Source organism: Triticum aestivum, chromosome 3B (assembly GCF_018294505.1).
Source record: "Triticum aestivum cultivar Chinese Spring chromosome 3B, IWGSC CS RefSeq v2.1, whole genome shotgun sequence".
Classification (NCBI taxonomy): domain Eukaryota; kingdom Viridiplantae; phylum Streptophyta; class Magnoliopsida; order Poales; family Poaceae; genus Triticum; species Triticum aestivum.
In genome coordinates, this window is record NC_057801.1 from 352,234,636 (window position 1) to 352,257,140 (window position 22,505).

The window sequence follows — 22,505 nt, forward strand, 5'->3', positions numbered from 1 at the left end:
GGGGGCCGTGCGCATGGGGTCGGGAGCCCATGGGCACAGGGGTGGCTGAAATTTCATGATTTGAACCACATATTTGAAGGGGAAATGAAAAATTGGGGGTGGATTTCGTGATAGGGAGATGGGGAAGGCCAAGATCTACTTGCCAAACAACAAAATCGTGGATCAAACACAACAAAATCTCACAAGAACCAACAAATGGCCAAAAAAATGGTGAGACTATTTTTGGTGGGGATTTTCGAATTGGGACAAAAACAAACAAAATTAGGTTACAAAATGAAGGAGGGAGACTCCAAATTTGCGAGAACCTAAGCTCTGATCCAAGATGATGTAGGGTGGAGACCCTAATTGGTGATCTTTCACGAATTGGAGGGGAAATCCACGAAGAACACCGGGAAGAACGTGGAGAAATCACAAGAGGAACACTCAAGAACAAGCCCAATCACACATCCACTAGATTAACAAACACATAAGATCCATGAGGTACATGAACAATCAAAGGGAACAAGGATACATGGTAAGGTTCATCCCAAATCCAAGAGGAAATGAGGCCTTGATGATCTAGAGAGATCCTTCGCCCATAGGAGGTCTTGATGATCCTATGATGGGGATCCTTCTCCCTTAGGAGGTCTTGATCCAAGGAAGAGGTAGATGAGCAAAGCCCTCTCTAAATCATATCATATCCTTTGCTAACCTAACAAATGACCTAGGTACGGAATATATAGGTGGCTGGAGGTGAGGGACAAAGTGGAAGGGCACAAGGGGCATTCCCCGTTCAGCTCGCAGGCAGGCCCATGCGCACGGGCTAAAGTACCCCCGTGGACACGGGGCCCCGTGTGCACGATACAGGCCCGTGCGCACGGGGAGGTCAACAGCTCCAGCGGGTGCCTGTGCGCATGGGGTCTAGGGGGCCCATGCGCACGGGGTATCCAGAAAGTCTCTGGATAGCTCGTGCGCACGGGGTCCAGAGGGGCCGCGCGCACGGGGTCGTCTGTGCGTCACTTCTTCTTCCAGCTGCTGGGCTCCTCCTTCCATGTGCCCTTCTAGCTCCTCTTCTCGGACTTCGCGAGGTTCCTTAGATCCTTGGCGGGGGTCGTCCACGTACCTAAAGACACATGTGGTTCCACGATGAGGTAGTAACCAAGTCCAATGGATATTCATGCCAAGCTCGATTGAGTTGATGTGCAATGGCACATGCATGAGCTCTCATGCTAGGTCCACTTGGGGCTTGGGGAGATGTTGAGGTGTACATGGAGATGACTGTAGTTAATTACCAAAACAAGGCTAAAACTGATACACCTGCCTCGTTGAGCGTCACGAAACATGACAGTCTCAAGGTCACCATTAGCCGACCGAGCACACGACAGAAACAGCACATACACTCCATCGAGGATAAAAATACAACTAAGATAGCACACATCGTCATCGCTCCTCGAGCAAGTGACTCAAACTTTGTTACCGACAACAACAGCCATGTGAAGCCGTACTAAGAAAAAACAATCAACAGGCCACAAACGCTAGTGATAGGACTCAAAACACGTCGAGGACAAGGCAGCTCCGACTTCGACGATGAGCCTCATATCAGAAAACTGCAAACTTTGTGCTGGAGATCGTCATACAAGAGAACCGCCTTTCTCGAGGCATCGTTGCCGCAATGTTGGCCGCAACACCTGTAGCTCTGACTTCACCGCTACACGACAAAAACATTGCACAGACAACCCAGAAGACCGACAAGCAATCAACGATAGAGGTCATACCGCGACCCAATTCCGCTCGTCACCACCATCATTGCCACACAAGTCGCTCAACTCCATCATCTTTGCTAGATGACGCCAACAAAGCAGCCTCAAACTATTGGACCCACCAGCCGGATCCGGCTTCGAGCCAATGCGCCCAAGAGGTAACACAACACTGAGTGTTGTCAATGTCCGATCTTGTCCTGGTATTTTCTTGACAATATCCATCTAAGGGTAGCGCAAGTGTCGGAGATCCGGATGGTGCACACGAGGAAGATTCACCCAAGTTCAGGCCCTTCGATCGAGGTAATATTATAATTCTTGCTTGTCTGTATCGATGATCTCGCCTCGTATGAGAACTAGGGTTTGTATCTACAAAGGTTTCGATCGCAAGATCATATATGGGCTTTGTCATAGATGATTGTCCTAAGACGTAGTGTACGAGATACCTATCCGGGGGGGGGGGGTGGGGGGTCGGTCGTGGCTATGTTTATAGGAGTCCCAAGTCGGTTAGTATATGCCTAAATACAGAAGAACTGGCTAGATACGTAGCAAAGTTCTTGTCTAGCCCACCAAGGTGGCGATGCGCCCTGTATTGCCAGAGGAGTCCAAGGAACAAAGTTAGGGCACCCTGTGGTTGTTGGGCCTCTTCTGTCCTCTGGGGCATGGAATTGTCAGTAGCCCCAAAGCTCTTCAAGATCTCAGTTGTTGATACTTCGTCTAGACTGAGGTTTATAATCATTTTCAGACAGAGCGCGCCTTGCGCCTTGTCGTCGATCGGCAGACTAGCCTTGATGAGCTCAAGAAGTTCATGAAATAAGATGATTAGTAATTCATAGGTCTAAACAACCTCTATCCTCGGATGAAGAAGCGTGCGGCCGTTATGTGAGTAACAAGTTAATCGTCTGACTTTATTCTCACCAGTTATCCTGGGCACGCCATGAATTCAGACAGAACTCCTGCAAGGTATCTAGCATAGGAGTCTCAATCATGTTGCTAGCAAGAGCCTATGGGAGGGATAACCTAAGAACTCTCATCCTAACCAAAATCGAAGTCAAAATGCTTCTAGATCAAATTTGTTATCGTCTGACCTTTCACTCATAGGGGAGCAGACACTATGGATTCCCTTCACAAGAGAGCTTTCCAAGACTGTGTAGAACCCTTGGTGGGTTGCCACCAATGGTTTTCCAAACAGGCAGAGCTATTCTCGTACCTTTAGAGCTACGCTCCGAAAGTTCAACATCATCGGAGCGAGGCTCTGGCGATTTAACCACCATTAGGGTGCCCTGAAATTTGCATTAGCTATTAGAGCTCGACTCTTAAATCTGCGTTTTATCAGAGTTGTTGCTCTGACGAACTAATTGTCGTCAGGGTGATGCACTGGCATCTATGTCCCCACCAAAGGTGCTCTGTTGGTTGTGAAACTGTCAGAAGTCTTTTGGGCCAAGTTCAATCAAAGCGAACGACGGCACGTGACGCCCCAGGGCCGGGCTTGAATAGATTGAACTGGTCTAAGCCCGTTCCAAGCAACCGGGAGCTCGAAGAGTCACCAGGTCTAGTTGAAACAAGTCAATGTTGGTCAAAGGAGCACCAAGAGACGTGCCAGTTGTGTGTGACGTCAGTGGTTGCCATGCATGCCCATTAACCTCCTTGATCTTCGCACTATCATGGGATGTTTCGAAGAAATAGTGGGACACATGGCAAACAATCGGTGACAGACGCTTCAATGTCTTTGGACATGGATAACAAAGAGGGGATTTTTACCTTTTACCGCGCTCCATTGCTCTTGCATGGGTCTTCCTCACACTGCATTAGCAAGCTTCAAGATTTTAGCTTCCACCAAATCCCGCGCTCTCGCCACCAACTCTTGCTCTGCTCGGCTGCGCCGCAGCAAGGGCAAGGAGCAATTCGAGTTGCTCTGCTCGGCTGCGCCGCAGCAAGGGCAAGGAGCAATTTGAGTTCCAGATCAAGGAGCCGCTTTGGGACTACAAGGAGGAAGTTATCCCGTGGGAGACACTCGACCTTCTGGACTTCATGGCGTCGAACTTCAAGGAGTCCACCATGAGCATCCACGATCTTGACCTCCATTAGGCTTCTGCCGCTGGCGATTTTCGCCCTACGGCACTCTACACGAGGAATTACTGCTTCGGCACCTCGCCCCGACGAGGCGGCTTCTCCACCGCCGCCGCCGTCCGTGACCATTCTTAGCTCGTGCACAACTTGCGGGGGCTGCCCTTCTTCAACGTGTTGGAGCTGCACAATCTCAACCTCAGCTCGATCCTCCATGTGGCGATCTTCATCACGTCTTGCAAGTGCCTTATCAGCATCCGCCCCCACTTCAACTTTTGGTGCGCCTACATGAAGCCGCAGCCCCAAGTGGACAAGACGAACGTTTGTGATGGCACTATCTTCCAGATCCGGTTGGATCTAGGGAACAAGACAGACATCAAGATAGAGTATTTTGGAGTATACTGTGAACAAGTCGGTGAAGAATTGGCGGGGTTCTACATCGCCAACGGGACTCCAAGTCTGCCAGAGTTCACCATGACTCCTTCGGAGCCAAGGGACTGCTTGCCGAGAAGCCAACGACCAAGGTACTCAAGATCAAGCGGCTAAAAGAGGGAGTGACCGTGTATACACTCCTAATGACATTTCTGCGTCGCCGAATCCGGGCCCTAAGGGTCAGGTACGACTACATACCAAAATATCCTAGTTAGGCAGACCCTAATACAATGATCAGCACTCTTACGAACAAGGAGGCCATCAAAGCTAGGATCGCTAACTTCCTGGAGATCCCCAAGGAGGACCACGGCCACCTCTACTAGCTCGACGAGGGACATCATGGGTTCAGCAGAGCCAATCCACCGCACACACAAGTATTTTGATTGATTTTTGCTTCCTTCATCAAACTCTGACTTGGTTTTTACTCCCTTGGGCTTTCGAAGGTCTTGCCTCTGACCCTCCACTGCCGACTCGTGCTATGTTGCACCACCCCGGTCATGCATCAAGCTATGCTGGTGTCGGTGGCGGTGAAGCCGAGTGCAACAATGATGCTAGGAAGGTGGCGTCATGAATAGTCTTCGAGGAAAACTACCGCTAGCGCGGCTGGCGAAGGGAAGGCGGCCCCTCCTATCAATGCGCACAAGAGGAAGCCTACTGTGGGATCTGCATCGAGGAACCCATGGAGGCTGTCCCCATCCGCCAAGCGTCCTTGCAAAGCCACTCTACAGCGCCCGGAGGTGAGCCTGCGGGCTGTGCCAGGCCGACAAAGCCCTCCTCCACTCTGAAAAGGAGGTAGAGGTTGGGCTTTAACCCGCCCAAGGCATCGCGTAAGTACCTTGCCTCTTGTTTGATATTTTATGTATTAATCGTGAATGACTAACACTTATTCTGCTCTGACAGCCTGGAAGAAGAGGAAACCGCTACGTGGAGCGGCAGCATTGTGGCCGGGGAGCACTTGCAGACCAAGCTGCTGCCTCAAAGAGTTTAACTTTGATCATAGCCCTCTATCACACAAACTGATCATAATTTTCTTCTTGGCACATCTACCTCGAAGAATTTAACTTTGAAATCACACTTGTTTGCCTCAATCACATCACATTGCAGTGTATATTTTTTAAACTTTATTACATATTGAAAGCACGTAAGGAATGCATGGATTATGCCCCCACAAATTTGACACCTCACGAAACAGTCAAGGTACTGTATCAGAAATAATGTTTGTTAGTTCAATCGGTACTGGGCCATTTTAGTTTCCAGACTTCAACATAAGCTGTTTGATAATACGATACTACTTCCATTAATCAAAAAACTTATATATGGTTTTTTAGCAAGCTAATTCATGATTCCATCACTAACTATTTGCAAAAATGAACTACATTATGAAATCCTACCTTCCCACCAGCTCCCCCTGATGGCTGATGGATCATAATTCTCGCATTTGGCATGCAAAATCTCTTTCCCTTTGTCCCAGCAGCTAACAAAAATGCACCCATGGAAGCCGCCAATCCAAAGCAAACAGTTGAGATATCAGCCTTGCAAAATTTCATGGCATCATAAATCCCCATTCCTGGTAATTGATGTGGCAGAAGTTATACTAGAGCATACAACATCAATTAGAAAAGACAGAAATTTGGGAAATGGTTACAGAAGTTATCAGCGAGTTGTAATTTCAGTCGGTTTAACTGTTAAGGCAGGCTAAGACACTCTAACGTCATACAAAAGGAAGGCCAAGAAACTTTGAACTAGAAAAAAAAAATCCATGTACAAAAGGTAGGCTAAGACAATCTGAACTTAACAGATAAAGAAAGCTCACTGAGCTAGCAAGATTTCGATCAAATAAGTCGAAACGGTTAGCTTCAAGGAACCGTGCGGAGACGCTGAGCTTTCTAAAAACAGCCTAAAAGTTGTGATGCTGTTCAGCAACTGCACTTGACATTCTGGTAAACAAGTCATGTGCTCTGATGTTTCAGGACATGCTTTAAATGTATTGGCATCTTGGCACCTCTGCAGCTAGTGATGGCCACTTCGACGAGGCCTTGGAGACATCCTCGAGCCAGCGCCAAAGTACGCCCAATAGAGACCATCAGCTGGCGGTGATCACGCCATGTACTACTATGGCAGAACCTGTGTGTACTGACTGATTGGTTGTTTCTGTACTTGAATTTCCTGGGAGCAAAAGGAAGGATAGTCAAAGGATGATGCATCCAGCAATAAATGTGGGCCATCAGCCACTTGCAAGACATGCAGGATTTGGTGGATGCTGACATCAGCTGACTGACGGATGAATCGGAAGGGGGAAGGGGCAGCGATGATGCAAATTGCAATGTATGTTTACTCACAAATAGGGAAAGAGTTGATCGATAAGATTATTTCTTTATCCGCAAGTTGGTGCCCATGAAAGAAATGGTCAGCTGGGTCAATGGAGTTGATAAAAATATCCTGAGTTGATACAGGTGTATTGACACCATGGCTTGGATGTTGCCAATTTGCCACGATAGAGAGGTGGCAGGAGCTTGTGTTACTGCTACGTGAGAGACTAAATGACTTGGTGATGAGAAAACCATAGTGATGCAAACAGCCATTGTTATTAATTATTAAGTAGAGTACAAACCTAAGACAACTATAACATAACCATTACAAGAAAACTGAATAAAACATCTATGACTAAGTCGACTTCTTCCGTAGCAGCGCCTTCAAGAAGGGTACACGTCCTTGCACCGTCGTCGCCACATCTGACATTATCAGGACAAGGAGGCAACGCCTTCAACAAAGTAACGACGCAAGTTCATCGCTGTTGAGCCCAACCAGTAAAGGCCAGAACAAGAGTTTTCACCCCGGATATGAAGCGGTGTTTCAACCAGCATCTTGATGACGGGTCTCTTGACAGTCACCCTTGCCAGTACTCCACTGCATACGGCATAGTTGCGCTAGCTGATGGGTGGGACGTCTTCCCACCAAAAAAGACAGCCCCTGCCGTCGGGGGGCACCCATGCCGCGGCGCTAATCTGACCACTGTCACGCCACAACGTCGTGAACTGACGTGTAACATCCACCACATTTCCAGGACCGCTGCCCCGGCATCCTCCATATGTATAGAGGCAGATGTCGTCGAGCATGATGTCGATGGGGGAGCGTTGTTGCACTCCGTCCCCATCAACAAACGGAAACCTTGTCGAGCAGACGACAAGTCTCCGCCCTCGGGCCGGACGTCCATCCCAAGGACACCGACACACCACCGTTGAAAGCCATCGACTGCGGGATCAAACACCTTGCAAGTCAACAACAACGAATTGTCCTTCACCGATGTCATGGCCTAGCCACATGCCGCCAACACCAGCACATATGTGCATTCTCGCAACCAACTTGAAGCTATGCCCGGGCACATCGTTCCACCACCCTCCTTGTAGGGGTCGTTGCCCTAGTCTCCCCGTCATGTACCTCGGCCACAGTGTCGCACCCCGACCGCCGCTGGAGGACGCACAACAGCCATTGCACAAGGCCGCCACTGTCGCAATCTTGTTTTTATGTGATGCGCCGCCGTGCTCCTGCGACGACGATGACCACAAGATGGTCCGTTCCGCCACACCTACACCACATGATTGGACCTCCAAAGGTAATAATTATAGGTGATGGTGATGCTCTTGTCCCATTACTGGACATGGATTGCTCGCATGATATTAATGCCCCTCTTGCTATGTCGCATGATATTATGCCTTTTACATGCTTTGATTTGCCACCCGTTCATGATGAGTGTGATCATAAGTATGTGATGACTAGTAGTTGTGAAGCTCTTGTGATAATTTCATATGTGATATCATATTTGCAACTCCACAATCCTTGTCATATGCTATAAATGAGATTTCCGATATCAAATCTTTGAGCTCATTTAGTAGTGACTATGTCATTTCCATTAAAATGAACTTGATATGTGAATATGGCATAAGATGACAAATTCTTGGTTAGTGGTATTTGCATATGTTGTGCTGATATTGCCATGCTCCCTTTACATAATTTGCGCAATTCTTCACATATCCCATACCATGACCGCCTTGCTTTGAATATGCAGTTTTGATGTTGTTCAATTTCTTCATATAGCACTTGTCTTGATTGCAACCATGCTTATACTATTGCTCATGAGGAAGCCCCCATAGTTTCCTCATACATGTTAGGAGATTTGATTCATCCTATGCATTGCATGCTCCCCATATTTGTGTGCACAATATGCTTGACTTTGATATGAATGATACAAACATTAATATTGATGCACCATATACTTGCTACCCTTTGCGTCCAATCATGTTAAGCATAATAACTATCATTGCATGCAAAGAGAAAATATGCACCTTTGGGGGGCCAAATGACAACAATCTTTTTAATTTAAGGCTCTTATTTCCTTCCTTCGGTAAATATGCTACAGCAGGGGGGCAGCGGCCCCTCAGCATTGCACATAGCTCCGACACTGCTCTAGCATGCATGATGGATGATGTGTACATAGACCACGTGCACACATTGTTTCTTTTTCAATGTTGTGTAGGTACAACACTTCCTCATCAACATCGCAAGCGCACGAGTTGAAAAAAAGAGGTCTAGAGAGCAACCAAGTTGTGCGTCACCATGGAGTGCTTATTCTCCACCATTTCTCTTCACGCAAGGATTTCACGCACCTCTTCTGTTATTGTCCAATACATATCTTGTGCTCATTTACCATGTTCACATGGCATGCTTTGATCATTTTCATTTCGTTGCCATGCCTTTGTGACCCATGATTTGCATTATACATGATATACCCCTCTATTGCTTGTATGTGTATTTGCAAGCTTGGTGGAGATATTACTTGTTATTACCATGTCCCATCCTTCATCCATGCTATTGATATTGATTGTATTGGGAGAGTCGTGTTGACCAACTGTTCTTTTCATAGGACATCTCGCCAATATGATGACAATGATTTTGCCATGATTTGCTTTAGAGCTTGTGATATGTCAAGTGCATTACTTATGCCCACTATTTGCTCACATGACATGATTAATACTTGCTCTTTTCATGCGGTCGATGGCACCTATTTCCATGCTTTGGACATGATTGCTATCGAAAGTTGTCATATGTCCCTTTTAGTTATCTCTATCCTGTTTCTATGTATTGAGTGCAACCATGCTATTAATCTTGCATATGAGAATGCCCCCATAGCATTCTCACATATAATTGGAGCTTTTGACACTTTTCATGTGAAGCATGCTCGTTGTCCTTCTTTGCACAATATACCTAGTGCCATAAATATAAACATTGTTGCATCAAATTATTCATGCACTTTCGATCCTAATGGTTGTGTGCAAGAGAAGCGACACATCATGATGGATGATGTGTTTATCTACCATGCGCATACGTTCTTTGCTTTGTTGTGTGCATGTGTAGGAAAGTTGGAACACTCGACAACTCCTACTCACCATGAGGTGACCATCGAAGCTCTTGAGAGCGGGCCACATACACTCTCCACCGACACGCTTCTACAACATATTTGCTTGTGCATCGACATTGGGAAGAACGTACAAGGACAAGCATTCAAGGTGACATCCTTCTCTTTCAAGAATCCCAAAACATTGAGCATGGCTATTGTGGATCATACTACATGTGTTGTTTGTACCATGACAAATATTGGTCATCTTCGTCCACATTGCTTGATAGCAATTTTTGCTCTGATTTGTCATTGCCACTTCTCCATGTTTCTTGATATATATACCTTGTGTATTGCATCAAACTTATTGATTCCATGCACTTACCATATGTTTGATTGCAACAAATGTCTTTTTCTCTCACATGCTATGCACTCTTGATTGCCACTCCCCTTGATCTATATTAATTATGGTTGTGCTAAATCAACTACAAGTTTGTACTAAATCAACAACAATGAATATGGACCGGAGGGAGTACATGATTCACTTGGTTGCCTCGCGTATGTTGAACAATTGCTCTTTCATTTGTGTTAAGTGTAACAATACTTTCACCACACACTATGCACATTATGCTTGGATTATCTTGCACTTGAGATTGCCTATTGCACATACTCTCACTTGATGACCCTCTCATTGCCACTCCCCATGCTCTTACCAATTTATAAAAGGTGAATCATCTCCATTACTCATGTCCACTTGTACCCTTCAAGGATGGTATGCTACTTGACCCCTCTCTCATGTGCATACATAGGTGTGAGCGGAGCTACACATTCATCAAGGAGTCGTCCAAGCTCAAGAGGACATGTACACCATCATCGAGGTTGACCACATCGAGGGAGCCGGTGAGCCTCGCCAAGCACAAGAGGAATGAGAAGGCTACACGGAAGGAGGCTGGCAGCTGGAAGAAGAAGAAGTGCCCAGGCGACCCTGTGCGCACGGCCTCCCCGGACCCTGTGCGCACGAGCTATCCAGAGCCTCTCTGGACACCCCGTGCGCACGGCCCCTTGGACCCCGTGCACATGGGCCCTCGCCGTAGCTGTTGTCTACCCCGTGCGCACGGGCGTGTACCGTGCACACAGGACCCCCGTGCCCACGGGGTACACTTAGCCCGTGCGCACGGGCCCTCCTGCGAGTTGGCCGGGGAATGCCCCTTTTGCCCCTCCACTTCGCCCCTAACCTCCAGCCACCTATATATTCCGTCCGGAGACCATTTGTTAGGGTTAGCGAAGTACATGATATGATCTAGTAGAGCTTTTGATGCGGAGCATCCTATGGACATCACAATGTTAAGAGTCCGTTCGGCGAGTGACACGTGCGACTAGACCTGGGAATGGTTTGGACTCAAACTTTAGTTTTGGATCAATTTCCCTATTGGACTCTTTTGGTTTGGATAAAACGGGCTGAGTTCCTAATGTAAGTTGGTTTGACTTGGGTTTTTCTTATTATTGGTTTGGTTTGGTTCGGTCTGGTCACAGACCAAACAATCCCAGACTATTTCAACCATGGACTGAGAACCAAATCGACCACTAGCTTCTCCTCCTCACGGTTCGCACGTAATGACCCCACGTCTTCTCGTAGTTACAGCTAAGACCGCGGATACGGCGGCGTGGCGGAACCCAAACCACCAGCCATGGGCTCGCGTGGTGCACCAGAAATATCAGAGAGGCGGGCTGAGGGCTATGTCTAGACGACGTACCGGCTTAGAGCATCTACAACCGTATATGATAAATATGACCCAAACATCCGCGGACAGTGACCGGACGCTCTTCAAATTAGCACAACTGCATCCGGACATCTTATACTAGATTATTAAATCCACAAAAGCATGGAAACGTTACAATCTACTCTATCGTCAGTCTGACATAGTGGACGCGCTCGAGCGCCCCATATCCGCTCCATATTTGAGTTGTATATGAGGGGTGCCGGTTAGCCCGGACATTTAAGGCCCGTTTGAGGCGTCCGTCTGGGTCAAAAATTTGTGACCAGGTGGCCCGTCCGGGCGTATGAGGCGTGTTTAGGATGTTTGGCTGAGCATCTACAGCGGCGGACACTAAATTACGCCCCTCAAACGCCCGCAGACGTGCGCGTCCGCGGGCAGTGACAGACTGACCGGTCACACCTTATAATTTATCTAATGCATCCAAGTATCTCATATTTCAATCCGCAAAAAAAGAGTATATCATATTTTATACCTTAGATCGATACAAAGCATACAAACGAAATCCTACTTACTACGCAAATCACATTAGTTTATGCTTCGTTGTCGGAGATGTCCATGGCCTCCGTGCCGGGTGCCGGGTAGATGGGCTCCGGCTCCTCCTCATTCATAAAGGCAAGCATCTCGTCGACGTCCGCTTCCTGCTTCGTCTGGATACGACGGTTGGCCTCCGCCTCCGACAGAAATGGATCGACGATTGCCTGTTGCTTCGCCTACAGATCTGCGGCACCCGCGTATGTCACGTCCTCAGGTTTTTTGGACCGGTCAGTGACCGGGTCGCCCGCCGTGGCATTTAAGGGGTTTAAGAGCAACTCCAATGGGGTGACCCATTTCGTTCGCCGCCGCCCGTTTGGGTCGGCACGGACAAAAAAGGAGCCCAACGCGCCGACCCAAACCCAAATCAAGTCCGCTTCGCGTCCACGCCGATGCATTTGCGGCCGAAATTTGCGCCCCAAATGCGTCGGCGCGGACGTGGAACAGATGCCACACACGCCTTCTCGGTGTTTGCCGCGTCCCCACCTGGCGGTCGTCCAACTACCCGCTGCCTACCTGGTCAGCTTAATTTATGACCTCGGGCACACGCGTCAGCGACGGCAGTCGTCCTTTTTTAAGCCGACCGTACGGCAGGGCCGTCCTCATCCGCTTCCAGCCAGCTCCCGTCCCCATCTAGCCACACTCGCTCCCCCGTCGGTGGCACCGCCCGCGCCGGCACAGCCCACGCCCGACAGGAACGCCCTTTGGAACACGACATTCCCCTGGGCCGGCCCGGCGCCGACGTTCATCGACCTCATGGACCTCGAGGACGACGACGACGCCTAGGGCAGCGTTGGGCGCACGCGCCGACCCAAACGCGGAAGTGGACGTTCGTGTCCGCCTGGCCGACCCAAACGGACAAAAAACGGACAAAATTGCCGTCCGTCTGGGTCGGCCCGTTGGAGTTGCTCTAAGGCTTCCGGTCACGCATTTGTGAGCATGGTGAATCCATTTGTTGCAGGTATGGTGAATCCGTTTGTGAGTGTGTGGCTAGCTTTAGAATCCACATGCACGCATGCATGTTTCGTTGGTCGCGCATTTGAAGGACAGCAGCGATGGAAATTACTAGGCATGCAGCCCGCTCGATGCCTCTCTTATTAGACACTGGACAAGCCCATGGTTTGAAACTTCGGGTACAACCTGTATATAGAGAATGGTCTGGATGGGTTTGGATTGAAAATATGTACAGTTTGGATTGGTTTGGATTGCATCCCTTGCTGTCTGGTCTAATCTGGTTTGGTTGCTGAACTTATACACGTATGGATTGCGCTGGGTTTAGTCTGGATTACAAACTATTCCCAGGTTTACGTGCGACATCTGCTTCACATACACAAAGGTGAATCATCTCCTTTACACGTGCTCACTTGACCCCTTCGAGGATGGTATACTACTTGACACTTCTCCCGTGTGCATGCATATGTATTGTCGGAGCTTCACGGACGACGAGGAATGCAAGCGCCAAGGAACAACTACACCATCCGCGAGGGAAGCATGGAAGCAACGACGGAAGAAGACGAAGTCGCTGAAGCTACACCGGCCGGACATCCGGGCCAAAGGCCGGACATCCGGCGCATGTGCAGTCGCCCACGAGCTGCACCAACAGACGGCCGAAGCATTAGCGGCCGGACATCCGACCGGTGTGCCCAGACATCCTTCGCAACGCCACAGCCCGGACATCCGGCGCAAAGCCACAGCCCGGACATCCGGCATCGCCCCCGAAAATCAAGCGTGAGGCACCCGAAGCCAGAAGGTCACCCCGCTCGGGCCGGACATCCGGCGTCTCACGAGAGCCCGAACATCCGGCACCTGCCTGCACGCAGAGTCGGGCCAAAGGCCCATGTATCCCTTTCCTACTTACTCCTTCATGGATTAGACTATATATACTCCCCCTCCTCCTAGTTAGGGTTAGCAAAGTGATAGCTCATTTAAATGTGAGCTTTGCTCCTACTCTTCTCTTGAGAGAGAGACTACTCCATTGGAGGCCAAGACCTCCATCTATGAGAAGATCCTGCAGGATATCATCAAGACCCCCTCGCGGGAAGATCCGTCTAGGATACCATCAAGACCTCCTCTTGAAGATGAACCTTACCTTGTATCTTTCCCTTTGTTGTTCATGTACCTTGTGGATCTTATGTGTTTAATTGTCTAGTGGATGTATGATTGGACTTGTTCTTGAGTGTTCCCCCTTGTGATTTCTCTCCGTTCTTCCCCGTGTTCTTCGTGTTCCTCGTAGGGATCCGCTCCAATCGTGAAAGATCGGGCATCTAGGGTTCTACCCTACATCATCTTGGTATCATGACCCACGTTGATCACGAATTTGGAGCCCCCACCCCTTGTTTCTAGCCTTTTTTTACTTGATTTCGTCCTAAATTCGAAAAACCCCACCAAAAATAGCCCCAAATTTTTTTGTGATTTGTTGGTTTGATGATGTTTTGTTGATTTTGATCCATGGATTTGCTTGGTTTCGAGTGGATCTAGCATCTCTCCAAGTTTCCCCACTTTCCATCCACGAAATCTCCGCAATTTTGCCCCCAAAATCATCAATTTCCGCCCCCAAATCGAGCTTCGAAGTCCAAATCCCGATCTGGAATCGTCGGGCCGGACATCCGGGCCCCAAGCCGGACATCCGGCTCCTGGAGCACAAAATCCGCACGGTTCTGGACATCAGCCCCTGGATATCCGGCCCCCACCCCCGGATGTCCGACCCCTGGGATTTCAGCCTTTCGTGTTTCACCGTTTTGCCCATAACTTTCACATCCGAAGTCCGATTTTCGCATTCTTTTATCTCGTTGAGTAGCTATTGACATCCCCCATCCATCTAGATAGGTTTCAACACCAATTGACTCCATCAAATTTTTGGAACTTTGGCATCTTTACCTAGGCCTTCCACCATATCTTCCGCATAACCACCACTGACTTCCGCAACCTAACCCGTTTGTTTCATATAGCATTAGTGGTTGCTTGAGTAGTGATTCAAGTCTCCTAAGGTGTTTCGGCTACTTAGGGACGATTGCTTCTTCATCAACCACTACCATACACTTCTGCCACCCCAACTTAACTCAATTTTGTTTGAGCTTGTTTGAGTTGTGGATTGTGTCTCCTAAGGTGTTTCGGCTACTTAGGGACGGCAACTTCAACTCTGACACATGTATAGCCCATCACTCCACTTCCGCATTGCCGACTCGTATAACCCATCATCCCACTTCCGCATTGCCAAGTGCAAACCACCACCGCTTTTCCTCTACCACCATTTGACTTTTGTCCTTGAGATTTTGAGTTGTGGTTTTTCCGTTTCCTAAGGTGTTTCGGCTAATTAGGAACGGTTCTACATCAAGAACACCGCCACTCATCATCGCAACGGACGGTAACCTCGACGACACCATTGTATATTCCCCTTGCAATTGCATTGATAACCCCTAGCCCATTTTGCGTTACTTGCCTATCGAGACTAGCATTTGAGTATTGTCGGCAACGTTACTTGTGCACATTAGTGATCTACACCCCCTATTGCATATATATCATATCATATTGGTATCATCATGCTATCATATCATATCTTGTGTCACAAGTTTGTTCCCACATATACACTATTGCTATCTTGGTTTGCGCATTGGTGCAAAAGTGGCCATACAAAAAAATAAGCTTTTAAGCAAAAGAAAAAGAGAGCAAAGAGCTTGTAAGCAAGTGCCATAGCATCATACCACATTGCATATAAGATTTTCATATCCGATCATCTTGGATCATCTTGAGAGGAACACCGGGAACCATACATACATAGCATACTTGGGATAGAAAGTTTATCCATTTTGCATCTTATAGGTTGTGCACAAGTGTCATATCCGCCTATTGAGCAATCGTGCTAGCGTCTCTCTTGAGTTGTGCAACACAAGCGTTTTCCATGGATTCCACATTTTGTGCTCATTCCTTGGTTGCACGACCCCATTTATCTATCCGTGTGTGTTTCCGTGTGCCATTCTTTGCTATTGGTCTACTTGTTTCGCTTGCAAATTTGTGAGTCTCTTTCAACATTATTGACTCTTACTAACATTTTGCATCAATTTTTTGTGCCACTATCCTAACCAAGCTACTCCATAAGCTTTACTTGATAGGTGTGAGTGCACAACTCCGGTACCAATTCCACTATTCTTTCATTTCACATTGAGTGAAACAGGATACATCCTCAACTTTGGGAAAAGGTAACTTGGTATTGTTTATCTCATTTCCTATTCACCTCTACTCGAGTCTTGTGATGGATAGGCAAGGCATTTCACCTTCGGTCTACAACAACAACGACAAGTTTGATGCCACGAAAAACAACTCCAACGCCAAGATGCAAGCTCAAATGGAGGAGATCAAGGCCCTCATCAAGGCCTACAAGCGGTCTTCCTCATCTTCGAGAAGACGCTCAAGAGCACATGCTTCCGAGCTACCATCTCCGGCAAGATCACATCGGCATCGACACCATCACCAACAAGAACGTGAAGGTCAAGAGCTCAACACCAACAACCGCTCAACGACTTCACCATTCCCTTGCATCTTCGTCAAGCGATTTCAAGGCATCTTCGCCTACGGACATACCGCATCTTCGCCAACAAGCACCCCAAGACTACGCTCAAGAGAAGCTTCCCAAGCTCAAGTCCGCAACTTCCACGAGCTACTACGACCTCGACACGGACAATGAGATTCCTTTCTATGGGACTCAAGAACCCAAGGAGTATCTCGAGTGGGAGCGCTTGATGGACAACTACCTCAAGCTACATCAAGTTCGTCCCGAAGATTAAGTGAAGTGCGCCACAAGAAACTTCCACGACTACGAATCGGCATGGTGGCTTCACACACCTTCGGAAAACTACGACATGAGTTGGCCCAAGACGAAGAGAGCTATGCGACGAGAGTTCGTGCCTCCAACCTACATGAAACAACTTCTACGCCAATTGAAGAACACCATCCAAGGATCCAAGTCCATCGACGCGTACTTCAAGGAGATGAAGATTGCCTTGCGACGAGCCGGCGTGGACGACCCATTTCGATGAAATTTCACTTCATGATTGGATTGCACAACGACATCTCCAAGACTATCTTCCTCGAGAACTACAAGTCCCTCGACGACAACTACATTGGTGCTCTCAAGGCGGAACAAAAACTCATGAAGGCCAAGGCTTCGCCACCCCAAGCAAACTTCTCGAAGACCAAGCTCCAAGACGACAAGCATGAGACTAGTACCACCACGATGTCCATGCCCAATGAGCTCCAAGACGATGCTCCCAAGTTCGACTTCACCGCCATCCCTCTTTGTGGCATTGATGATGCCGAGTCTACCATGACTCTTCTTCAAGACGGTGCGGCGATGCGTACGACTACGGAGACCTTCAAGGACCAAGCTTTGGAGGCGAACGACATGGTGACGAGCAAGGATGATGCTTCCATCCTTGGAGGCGAGAGTGATGACGTGCCATCTTCGGCCTTCATCCACGGCGACGATGACGAGATGATCGAGCATGGGATTTTCCCTTCGGTCATGGAGGAGAGTGATGATGTGCCATCTTCGGCCTTCATCCACGGCGACGGCGACGAGATGATCGAGCATGGGATTTTCCCTTCGGTCATGGAGAAGAGTGATGATGTGCCATCTTCGGCCTTCATCCACGGCGACGGCGACGAGATGATCGAGCATGGGATTTTCCTTTCGGTCATGGAGGAGAGTGATGTTGTGCCATCTTCGGCCTTCATCCACGGCGACGACAACGAGATGGTTGAGCATGGAATTTTCCCTTCGACCACGGCGGCATATGATGACTTGAGTGCTCTGTTTTCGAGTCGCTCGACTAGTCGCGACTAGTCGTCGACTAGTCGATGAGTCACACTAGCAGGGGCGACTCAGCCTAGCGACTCGACTCATGGTATGAGTCGAGCAACTCGAGCGGCTAGTCACGACTAGTCACGACTCGTCGTGTTTTCTGGGTCGAACGACTCAATTTTTTTTCTCTAATCTTGCTTGCTGGAAACCTAGATCGAAGCAGTTCCCCCTCCCCCCTGACCCAACCCTTTCCTTGGCAACCGCCGCCGCCCATGGTTGCTGGCTTGCTGCTCCTCCCCTCCTCCCCTGGTTGCTGCTGCATATCTGCTCCGTCCCTCCTCTGGTTGCTGCTGCTGGTGGTCTGCTCCTCCCCTCCTTCCATGGTTGTTGCTGCTGCTGGTCTGCTCCTCCCCTGAGCTACCAAGCAGAAGCACTAGAGGTCTAGAGCAGATCAGAGCAAAAGGAAAAGAGATGATACAGGATAGTGCTTCTGTATGGTAATTTTATTGTACCTACTGCCTACTGCATAACTCACGTCGACTCGTCACATGTCGACTCGTCGACCATGAGTCTAGACTAGTCACGACTAGTCTAGAGTCGCCGCCCCTGAGCGACTCGTCGACTCATCGACTCAAAAACCTTGCTTGAGTGACTTTTGCCACCATATTGAGAGTGAGAGTGACTTCACCACTAGCCCCATATATGATGTGTTGCCCCAATTCCCATGTGAGGAGAGCCACAACCCCCATCACTTGAGTGAGATGAGTGACTCCACCATATGTGACTATGAGTGCACCCATTTTGAGGGAGTCGGTGAGCCACCACATAGAGAGTGAGATAGTCGATAGGGCATGTGAGGCCACTATGATTTCTAACGACTTAACCTCTACCTCTATTGTGTCTTCTCATTTGGTGCTAGGTCCCATATATGATGACGTGTCGATTCGCGACGACTTCGTCCTTCCTTTGGACAAGACGATGGCCATGGTGAAATACGATGCACCCCCCACATGGTTCCATCAAGATGATGATATTGACCACCATTTGGTCTTACCCACCTCACCTACACCACTTGAGTGGAATGATAAAGGTAACATAGGTGATGGTGATGCTCTAGTCCCACTAGTGGACATTCTTGACATTGATTGCTTGCATGATGTTGATCCACCTAGTACCTTGCTTCATGCTAGTATGATTTTTCCATGCGATGATTTGCCCATTTATGATGAGTATGATGATTCTCATGTGGAGTCTATTAGTTGTGATGCCATGTTACATAGGATTTCTTGTGACAATTCTTTAGGTCACATCATGTTTGACAATCCGCTTGACTTGTCATATGCTATGCATGAGATCCACCATATGTCATATTTGCAATCTCATCGTAGTGACTATGCATATGCCATTAAAATAAACCCAATTTGCACATATGGCATAGATGACAAGCCCATGGTTATTGGCATTTGTTTTTCTTGTGATGAAATTGATATGCTACCTTTGCATCATTTATCTCATATGCCATGCCATGACAACCTAGCTTCGGATATGCATTGTTTTGGATGTTGTCTATTTTCTCCATATGATGTTTCTGATATTGCTCCTGAGGAAACCCTATAGTTTCCTCATACATGTTAGGAGAATTTGATCCATCCCATTCATTGCATGATCCCAATACTTGTGTGCACCATATGCTCCCCATGAACAAACATGCTATTGATGTGCCATATACTTGCATTTTCAATTTGTGTTCCCATCGTGTCATACATAATAACTATTCTTTCATGATGGATGATATGTTCTTATACCATGCATCAAATTTCTTTGAGCAATGCCTATCTTGTGCTAACTCACATGTGCACATACACATCATGATGGATGATGTGTACATTTACCGCGCACACAATTTCTTTGGTTTGTGTTTCTTGTGTAGGTACCCATGAACACTTGCCAACCTCACAATCCCATGAGTTGACAAAACGAGCTCTAGAGAGCAATGATGACTTGGGATCACGTGGATTGTCTTTCCCACCGCTCTCTTCGCGCCAAGACTTCGCGCATTCATTCTACATGGCCCTCACTTGGCTATGGGTTATTGTCCATTACATATTCTATGCCCATCTTGCCATGTTCACTTTGCATAATATGCTCTTCCTATGCTTTTGCCATGCATTTGTGACTCATGCTTTGCATTACACATGATGATTGATTCTCATACTTGTATGTGTATTTGCAAGCTTGGTGGAGATATTGCTTGTTATTGCCATGTTTGCTTTGTGCACCATTCCTATGATGATACTTTCATCTTGCTTTGTGCTCGTGCTTGCGATATGTCATGTGCATTATCTATGCCTAGTATTTGCTCACATGACATAATTGTCATGATTTCTTCTAGTGTGTTGCATCTTCGCTCCACTAGTTTGCACGACTTGACCACTATGCTTGCTTGCCTTGTTGCATCACCAATGATTCATACTTGCTCATTTCATGCAGTTGATAACAACCATCTATATGCTTTGCACATGATTCATATTGCTTCTTGTCATATACCTCCATGTGTCGCCTCTCTCATGCTAGATGATTTGCCATGTATTGAGTGCAACGATGCATTTAGCCTTGCTAATGAGATTACCCCCATAGCATTCTCACATATGATTGAAGATTTTGACATATTTGTTGTGAAGCATGCTTGTCTTCCTTCTTTGCACCATATGCATCGTGCCATGAACATAAAGATTGTTGCATCATATTATTCATGCACTTGTGATTCTAATGGTTATGTGCAAAAGAAGAGAACCATCATGATGGATGATGTGTTTATTTACCACGCGCATACGTTCTTTGTTTTGTTGTGTGCTTGTGTAGGATACTTGGACTTTGTGTTGACTTCCACTTCACGTGAGTTGACCATTCGAGCTCTTGAGAGCGAACCTCATACTTCCTACCACTTCGGCATTGTGAAGAATGCACAAGGACACGCATTCAAGGTGACATCCTTCTTGAGCTTGGATATTGTGGATCATACTTCATGTGTTGCTTGCACCATTTGCACGCATGTTAAAGACATTGCTTTCACCCATGATTGCCACATTTCCATGCCCCATGACATATATATCTTGTGTGTTGCATCTAATTCTTGGACTACTTGCTACTATCATATGGTTGGTTGCACCAATATCATTTCTTCACATATGCCATGTCCCTTTGCTCATGATTCACTTGATTGCCTCACACATGATGAACAATTGCTCTTCCTATTGTGTTGAGTGCCACACTATATTCACTACACCCTATGCACGTTATGCTTGGATTGTCTTGCACTTGACCCATGTGTTTAGACATCTCATCTTATTTGGTGTTGTGAATGATTCCTATGCTTACCATCGACCATTTATCGAGCGTTTTATGCATGTTTGCTATGATCCTTGAGGTAGATGCTTGTTCTCTTGTCAAACATATTAGCATCTCTACATCATATTTAAATGCTTGTCCCCATGATATCTTTGCTTGTGCTCAATTCATATGCTTACATGTCATGACACAATTCTTTGTCAAACCATATGCTATGCTTGATGACAACACTTGTTCGGTGAATCACCACTTGAATGCTTGATTTTGCACTAATGCTAACCACATTTGTTTTTCCAAGTGTTTGTTGTCCTTACTCCTTTTGAAGGAATCACAAGACAGTGCGACATTGAAGAGTGCCCATTTCGAGCTTCAAGATGACAAGTACTTGTTGAACGTCCACTTCTACACGGCGAAGCCATCTCTTTCCCATGGTGATTTGGTTTTTGATCCGAGGTCGGATCTTTCCCAATGGAGGCGAGATGATGCGGAGCATCCTATGGACATCACCATGTCAAGAGTCCGTTCGGCGAGTGACACATGCGACATCTACTTCACATACACAAAGGTGAATCATCTCCTTTATACGTGCTCACTTGACCCCTTCGAGGATGGTATACTACTTGACACTTCTCCCATGTGCATGCATAGATATTGTCGGAGCTTCACGGACGGCGAGGAGGAGTGCAAGCGCCAAAGAACAACTACACCATCCGCGAGGGAAGCATGGAAGCGACAACGGAAGAAGACGAAGCTGCTGAAGCTACAGCGGCCAGACATCCGGGCCAGAGGTCGAACATCCGGCGCCTGTGCAGTCGCCCACGAGCTGCACCAACAGACGGCCGAAGCATCGGCGGCCGGACATACGGCCCGTGTGCCCGGACATCCGGCGCAACGCCACAGCCCGGACATCCGACATCCCCCCGGAAATCCGGCGTGAGGCACCCGAAGCTAGAAGGTTACCCTGCTCGGGCCGGACAACCGGCAAACCGCCCCGGACATCCGGCATCTCATGAGAGCCCGGACATCCGGCCCCCAGCCCGGACATCCGGCGCCTGCCTGTGCGCATAGTCGGGCCAAAGGCCCATGTATCCCTTTCCTACTTACCCCTTCATGGCTTAGACTATATATACTCCTCCCCCTCCTCCTAGTTAGGGTTAGCAAAGTTATAGCTCATTTGTATGTGAGCTTTGCTCCTACTCTTCTCTTGAGAGAGAGAGAGACCACATCTAGGAGAAGATCCTGCGAGATATCATCAAGACCCCCTCGCGGGAAGATCCGTCTAGGATACCATCAAGACCTCCTCTTGGAGATGAACCTTACCTTGTATCTTTCCCTTTGCTGTTCATGTACCTTGTGGATCTTGTGTGTTTGATTGTCTAGTGGATGTGTGATTGGATTTGTTCTTGAGGCAGCCTGTGCATATG

At 47.8% G+C, this 22,505-nt stretch overlaps 1 protein-coding gene across 1 annotated transcript in view; it reads right to left on the bottom strand.

Annotated features, from left to right (window-relative positions):
* LOC123069877 (ATP-dependent Clp protease proteolytic subunit 3, chloroplastic) overlaps positions 1-22,505 on the bottom strand; it is a 30,356-nt gene that overhangs the window by 2,697 nt on the left and 5,154 nt on the right. Inside the window, exon 3 of the mRNA XM_044492836.1 lies at positions 5,627-5,802. Within this exon, the coding sequence (XP_044348771.1) occupies positions 5,627-5,802 (176 nt within the window). The remainder of the gene's footprint in view (positions 1-5,626; positions 5,803-22,505) is intronic.